The sequence below is a fragment of the Bos taurus genome, chromosome 19, assembly GCF_002263795.3.
Source record: "Bos taurus isolate L1 Dominette 01449 registration number 42190680 breed Hereford chromosome 19, ARS-UCD2.0, whole genome shotgun sequence".
NCBI lineage: Eukaryota > Metazoa > Chordata > Mammalia > Artiodactyla > Bovidae > Bos > Bos taurus.
The window spans coordinates 26,893,481-26,900,846 of record NC_037346.1 but is presented as its reverse complement, the minus strand read 5'-3'; the positions used below and the strand labels follow the sequence as shown (position 1 = coordinate 26,900,846).

The 7,366-nt window shown below is 52.4% G+C and overlaps 1 protein-coding gene across 3 annotated transcripts; it reads left to right on the top strand.

Moving 5' to 3' along the window:
• The first annotated feature begins 1,590 nt into the window (after positions 1 to 1,590).
• ASGR1 (asialoglycoprotein receptor 1) lies at positions 1,591 to 6,820 on the top strand. Of its 3 annotated transcripts, none has more exon segments than NM_001037590.2 (9): positions 1,591 to 1,650; positions 1,933 to 2,016; positions 3,357 to 3,473; positions 3,613 to 3,708; positions 3,780 to 3,851; positions 4,070 to 4,156; positions 4,245 to 4,396; positions 4,471 to 4,577; positions 4,716 to 5,128. In NM_001037590.2, coding segments are annotated over 8 exon segments (861 nt in total). In that variant the 5' UTR covers positions 1,591 to 1,650; positions 1,933 to 1,949; the 3' UTR covers positions 4,879 to 5,128.
• The last annotated feature ends 546 nt before the right edge of the window (positions 6,821 to 7,366 follow it).

The window sequence follows — 7,366 nt, the reverse complement described above, 5'->3', positions numbered from 1 at the left end:
AATGTAAACTCTTCTAACTCGGGGGGTCTAGTTTTCTCACTGAAGTATCCATAACATAGGATTCCCATGATGTCATATTTGGGGTCTAAAGCAAGATTTACTAACGTCATTAACATCGTCCAAATTCTTAAAATTTTTTTTATTGATTATTTTATTTTTGGCTCTGCTGGGTCTTAGTTGCTGTGTGGGCTTTTCTCTAGTTGCAGCGAGTCGGGGCTCCACTCTAGTGGTGCCTGGGCTTCCCATTACAGTGGCTTCTCTTGTGGAGCACAGGCTCTAGGGCTTGTGGGCTCTAGAGCACAAGCTCAGTAGTTGCAGTGCCAGGGCTTAGTTGGCATGTGGGATGTTCCTGGACGAGGGATCAAACCTGTGACTCCTGCACCACTGAGCCACCAGGGAAGCCCAGTTTCTAATTTAGCATAATTCCAATTCACACACTCCCAGAATTTAGCCCTCCGTGAACTCTCCATGGGGTTGTGAGGGACCACTTGTAGTATCTCTGGGACCCCGGGGCCCAGCTGTGGTGACAGGATGGGACCCTGGTTCTGGGAGCAGCACACAGGTCCCGGGAGTCCGGCTGTCCACATTCCAGGCTTGCTTCTGCTGTTTGGACTCTGGGTAAGCTCATACCATTCAGGGCCTCAGTTTCCTCATTTCTGAATCAAATAGGGGTGTGCTCTGGGGCTAATGAGAGGAGGTAATGAGGGAAAGGGCTTCCCAGGTGGTTCAGTGGATAAAGAATCCACCTGCAATGCAGGAGATGCAGGTTTGATCCCTGGGTCGGGAAGATCCCCTGGAGGCGGGTATGGCAACTCACTCCAGTATTCTGGCCTGGAGAATCCCATGGACAGAGGAGCCTGGCAGGTTACGGTCCATAAGGTCACAAAGAGTCTGACACGACTGAAGTGACACAACAAGGGAGCGCAGAGGAGTCACTGGAGGTTTGCTGGCACTAATCCAGCTGAGTGGGAAAAAGCCTGCCTTCCTGCTGCCCCCACCCCCTGACCCCCAGGCAGCTTGGAGGACTTTACTCCCCAGGAGAGCCATTCAGCCCCAGGCTGGGGTGTCTGGTAGCTGAGCCCCAGGAAGCCAGGCCCAGGCTCAGATGCCAGGGTCATAGGTCTGGATTGGGCAAGAGCAGAGCTCGGCCCCTCTGATCCTGGTCAGAGATATTTGGAGAGATCAACAGTTCTGGGAAATTCAGAGACAGGAAGTAAAAGGGGAGTGGGGCAGAGGGGAACCAGCCAGCTGCACCCCGGCCCCTCCTGGTCTGGACCTCTCCCAAACAGTTCCTTGAGTGGGGTGGCTACACGCAAGGATGGGGGACAGAACAAGGAGGCTCTCCATCCCTGGGAAGGAAAGAGGCAAGCCACCCCCGCTCCCACCCCACAGCCTCCCTGAGTTCCAAATCCATTTCTACCTCTGTTTACGTCCAAAGTCCCGGGCACTGCAGATGCCAGGTTTGGTGTGTTTGGACACACAGTCACACAGACAGGCAGACGCACAGGGCTCAGGGCCCTTGAATGGACCCTGCCCCCTCCCCTCCCACCACCCAGGGCTGTCTGTGCTAATTCTCCAGGCCTCAGCCTGTTTCTTAGCCTGGGATCTGCGCAGGATTGAGGGACCCACAAGTCAACCTTGAGACCTTTGGCAAGTAAAAGGGGAAGAAAGGGGGGTGGGGGGAAGAAAGGAGGTGGTGGAATTAACTGTGGAGTGGGGTGGGGGAGGGGATGAATGAAATCCACGTCTGGAGGGGTGGAGACGGAGTGGAAAAACTTCAGAAGATAGATTTTGGATGTCAGGCCTGGAGGGAACGGGAGCAAGAAGAAAGATCTCCACGCAGTCGCTGATCACCTGGAAAGGGACCGAACCCCACACCCCAGCTCTTCAGCCCCTGCCTCAGCCCTAACACCAGCCTTGACCTGGTCCCAGGCCCAGCTGGCCCTACCATGACAAAGGAGTATCAAGATCTTCAGCATCTGGACAACGAGGAGAATGACCATCAGCACAGAAAAAGTGAGGGGACACCTCCCCCCATTTCTGAAAGGGGAGCATTAGGTGGCTCTCGCCCCGTCCCCTGACCCCGCCTCTCCCTGGGTCTGCCCGGCTCACGAGGTTGGTGGTGTCTCAGCCACCCCTCTTAGGGGAGGTGCAGGGTGTAGGATTGGAGACCCTTTCTTGGTGGCAGTTGTCCCCAGGCTCCTTCATGACCCTCCTGCCCTTCGCCTTGTCACCGACTTCTCAGGACCCTGGGGAGGGGGTTGCCCAGGGGATGTGGGGGTTAACTGCAAGAAGTTAGACCCTCTTCTTCGTTCCTCTCCCAACACCCGTGAGCCTTGGCCAAATGTATGTGTGTGAGTGTGTGTGTGAGTGTGAGTATGTATGAGTGCACAGGTGTCAGGGATCCTTTGGGTCAAGGAGAAAATTTTTGTGGCAGGCCTCAGGGTGTTCTGACTGGAGGAGGATGAGTCAAGCCCTCTTTCTTTCTCCTGCGAGCAGAGATGTTTCTGTTGGGGCTGAGCCAGGATGGAATGCTTGGCAGAAGGGAGTGGGCAGTGCCCTTCAATGGGGGGGAAGGGACTACCAGCAAAAACGGAGGGGAAGCCCCCGCATTTCAGCTCACTGAGACAGTGCTCCCGGGTGGGCACAACTTGGTCGACCTGAAGTCTGGTTACTCTGACTCCCTGTGCCCAGACAAAGAGGAGTGGGATTCACGGGGAGAGCAAGAAACCCGTTTCTCTTGCCTCACCTGCTAGACTCCCTCGCCCCCAGTCTCCAGCGTGCAAACTCCATTCTCCAGGCTCTGCGTTCTGATGCGGCAGTGACTCGATCTGGCCACTAGGTGCCAGCAAAGGCCTAGAGCCTGGGTTGCTGGGGCTGCTGCTAAGTCGCTTCAGTCCTGTCCGACTCTGTGCGACCCCATAGATGGCAGCCCACCAGGCTCCCCCGCCCCTGGGATTCTCCAGGCAAGAACACTGGAGTGGGTTGCCATTTCCTTCTCCAGTGCATGAAAGTGGGAAGTGAAAGTGAAGTCGCTCAGTTGTGTCCGACTCTTCGTGACCCCATGGACTGCAGCCTACCAGGCTCCTCCGCCCATGGGGTTTTCCAGGCAAAAGTACTGGAGTGGGGTGCCATCGCCTTCTCCTAGAGCCTGGGTAGGGCTCCCGCAGAAAGATTCGCACCCCTTCTCACCTCTCGATGCATCCAGCTCCTCCCGGTCACCTACAGCCCAGATTTCTTCATCTATAAAGTCCCTCCTAGTCTCCTAGAGGAGGCTCAGGCTGCCCTCCTCCTAGGACCCCAGAGCTGCCCCAGGCTCCCATCTGTCCCTGAGCCCCTGACCTCCTCTCTTGTAGGGCCACTGCCTCCTCATTCATTCAGTCGGCGTCTCTGCACCGGACCCAGCCTCCTCCTGGTCTCCATGGGCCTTAGCCTCCTGCTGCTAGTCGTTCTCTGTGTGATCGGATCCCAGAGTGGGTTCCCCAGGGGGTAGGGGGTGTTTGGGAAGGGAGCAAGGTGATATGGTGAGGGGGCGGGGGGCAGAAGAGCTGGCTGCTGTGATGTGGGAAGCAGCCCCCTCATTTTGTCCTGTCCGCACCCTCTTCTGCCCAGACTCCAAGCTGCAGGAGGAGCTCAGCGCCCTGAGAGAGACCTTCAGCAACCTCACAGTGAGCACAGAGGCCAAGGTCAAGGCCCTGAGCGTTCAGGGTGAGGAGGGCTGGGGCTGGGGGGTTGGGAACAGTAGGGCCATTGAGACACTGAGCAAGTCTCTTCCCTAGGAGGAAATGTGGGCAGAAAGGTGAAGTCCCTGGAGTCCCAACTGGAGAAACAGCAGCAGGAACTGAATGCAGGTCAGCAAGGGGTGCGTGTATGTGTGAGTGCGCATGCGCTTGCAGGATACGGCGGTCTCTCAGACCAAACCAAGGGGCATTGTGGCAGAAGTATCTGCGATCTATCTTCACGCCCCAGTAGGTAGATGACAGAACCTTCCCAGCCCCCAGTGTTCATCGTGGCTTTCTTGCTTTCCCCTACCCTCATCCCCCTCCACCTCTGCCCTCTGTCTCCCCAGATCACTCCAGCTTGCTGCTCCACGTGAAGCAGTTTGTGTCTGACCTACGAAGCCTGAGCTGTCAGATGGCTGTCCTCCAGGGCAATGGTGAGGGGGTGGGGGTTGCCCAGTCCTGCTTGCCTGCCCAACCCACTTCCTCTCAGCCCCTCACCACCCCCTCTGACTCCCGCCCCAGGCTCTGAAAAAGCCTGCTGCCCAGTGAACTGGATCGATTATGAAGGCAGCTGTTACTGGTTCTCTCGCTCCGGGAAGCCCTGGCCAGAGGCTGAGAAGTACTGCCAGTTGGAGAATGCCCACCTGGTGGTGGTGGGCTCCTGGGAGGAGCAGGTAAGGTTCCGGTAGGGCCCGGCTGGGAGGTTGGCAGATCTAAGGAGAGGTCACCACCCCTCCTCTCTCCCCAGAAATTTATCCAGCACCACATGGGCCCTGTAAATACCTGGATAGGCCTCATGGATCAAAATGGGCCCTGGAAATGGGTGGACGGGACGGACTACGAGACGGGCTTCAAGTGAGTGTGTGTGCCCCCGAGGCTCTGCCCCTCCATCTTCGGCCCATCATCCCAGCCTGGCAGGTCCCGGGGGCCGGGGGTCCACGGCTGGGCTTGGGGTCTCAGGCTCTGGGGTCCACGTCTCTCTGGTTTCTTTAGGAACTGGGCACCAGAGCAGCCAGATGACTGGTATGGGCACGGGCTCGGAGGGGGTGAAGACTGTGCCCACATCACGGTGGACGGCCGCTGGAATGATGACGTCTGCCTGAGGCCCTACCGCTGGGTCTGTGAGGCCCAGCGGGACGGAGGCAATGACAGCTAAGAGCCTCCTCTCCCCTAATTTATTTCCTCAATGCCTTTACCTGCCGTAGGGGCCCTGGTTTGGGGCCCTTCTATCTAGGGGCTTCTGAATTTTCATCTAAGATTTTAGAGGGAAGGGGAAAGGATGGTGTCTGAGGAATGTAGAATGATGTTTAGAGGGGCGAGGAGATTAAAACCCATGCTGCTTTCTATGGTTTGCAGGTTATTATTGTCAACTGGATTTTTTTAGAGTAAAAAGAAAAGAAATATACAAAACATTGAGTTGTCTGCTTGCTGGGGATTAGGAATCGGGAGTGGGCTGGTCAGCACTAGGAAGTCTTGGGCAGGCAATGGGTCATCCTGAGAACTGTCCGTGCTTTGGGCCAAGAGGCCTGGATTTGTTATTTACAGGTATACAAGTTAGGGCAAGCTAGTCTGCTTTCTGTGTTTCAGCTGTAAAATAGCGTTATTACTGATTTGTTACTGAACTCAGGTTCAGTTGCTCATCTCTCAAGAATGCAATATTGAGAGATGAGTAAAAGGAACTATGACTTTATTGAGGAAGTTGGCAATCTAGGAAAGAAGGTGACTCATATCCCAAAAAATCAACTCCTCCTTGCCGATCAGGGGGCAAGAGATTTTAAAGGGGAGTTTCATGGGTACATAGGTGGGGCAGGTTTTACGTGCATAACAACAGAGTTAGCTCTGACAATCGTCTTGAAATTGGTCATGCAATGGTCTTCTGGTCAGTGTCATCTTTTTCATATATTTTAAACTTTTTTTTCTTATTTTATTTTTAATATAAACTTTTTATTTTGTATCGGGGTATAGCCAATTAACACTCAACATTAACACTCAACATAACATAAACTCAACATGCAAAAAATGAAGATCATGGCATCCGGTCCCATCACTTCATGGCAAATAGATGTAGAAACAGAGAGACTTTCTTTTCTTGGGCCCCAAAATCACTGCAGATGGTGACTGCAGCAATGAAATTAAAAGATGCTTGCTCCTTGGAAGAAAAGCTGTGACAAACCTAGATAGCATATTAAAAACCAGAGACATTACTTTGCTGACAAAGGTCCGTCTAGTCAAAGCTATGGATTTTCTTGTATGGATGTAAGAGTTGGACCATAAAGAAAGCTGAGTGCCGAAGAATTGATGCTTTTGAACTGTGGTATTGGAGAAGACTCTTGAGAGTCCCTTGGACTGCAAGGAGATCAAACCAGTCAATCCTAAAAGAAATCAGTCCTGAATACTCTTTGGAAGGGCTGATGCTGAAGCTGAAGCTCCAATACTTTGACCACCTGATGCAAAGAGCCGACTCATTGGAAAAGACCCTGATGCTGGGAAAGATTGAAGGCAGGAGGAGAAGGGGACGACAGAGGATGAGATGGTTGGATGGCCTCACCGACTCAATGGACATGAGTTTGAGCAAGCTCTGGGAGTTGGAGTGCTGGTGTGCTGAAATCCATGGAGTTGTAAAGAGTCGGACATGACTGAGTGACTGAACTGAACTGATAGCCGATTAACAATGTTGTGATAGTTTTGGGTGAACAGTGAAGGGATTCAGCCATACATATACACTTATCCATTCTCCCCCAAACTCCCCTCCCATCCAGGCTGCCACATAACATTGAGCAGAGTTCCCTGTGCTGTTCAGTAGGTCCTTGTTGGTTATCCATTTAAATTAGCAGTGTGTACACGTCCATCCCAAACTCTGTAATGTCTTAAGTATAGTTAATCTTCAGTTCTAGAGCTGATTTGTTCCTACAGTTCTTGAACTGTGCAAGATGGAGCAGCTATGTCATGGTTACAGTCAGGTCATCATGCAGTTAACTTTTTTCATTTGGTGGCAATTTTAGTATCTGCAAAACAACTCAGGAATGTGCATCAGAAACTGTTATCTATGTCCTTCAGGGAGGAACTAAAGATTCTGTGACTGTTGTTCTAATTGTTAACTTCTTGAGCTTGCTCTTTTGTGACTCAGGGGAGGCATGGGAGTCTACAGCTTTTTTTTTTTTTTTTTTAATAAACAAGAGACTGGGGATACAGAGGAGCTTTTGTATCTGGAGGTCCCTGCAGGGTCCTGCTCAGTTTCACTGGGACTATCCTACCTCCAGCAATACCCACAGGAACAGAACCACCCCATTGTGAACAAAAGCAGCATCCACAGATAGGTAACAGATGCAAAGATGAACCCACAACCCAGAATCACCAACATGGCAGGAAAATCAATAATACCATGGAAGAGAAAGCCCAACAAATAGAACCCACAACCCAGATGGGAGTTAACAGGACAAACAGTTGAAGACTTTATGGACACTTGTGGGTTTATCAATGGACAGCAAGCTCCAGGATATGGTTAAAGGACAGGGAAGCCTGGCGTGCTGCAGTTCATGGGGTCGCAAAGAGTCAGACATGACCGAGCAACTGAACAACAGCAACATGGGTTTATCAACCAATATAGACAAAGTGTTAGCCTACCAACAAGACCTCCACTAATT

Excerpts from the sequence above, each read along its gene's own strand:
- ASGR1 (XM_015458613.3), top strand. The coding sequence starts at position 1,950 with ATGACAAAGGAGTATCAAGATCTTCAGCATCTGGACAACGAGGAGAAT. Across the intron at positions 2,017-3,356 it reads TGACCATCAGCACAGAAAAA|GGCCACTGCCTCCTCATTCA; the intron begins GTGAGGGGACAC and ends CCTCTCTTGTAG. Across the intron at positions 4,578-4,715 it reads GACTACGAGACGGGCTTCAA|GAACTGGGCACCAGAGCAGC; the intron begins GTGAGTGTGTGT and ends TGGTTTCTTTAG.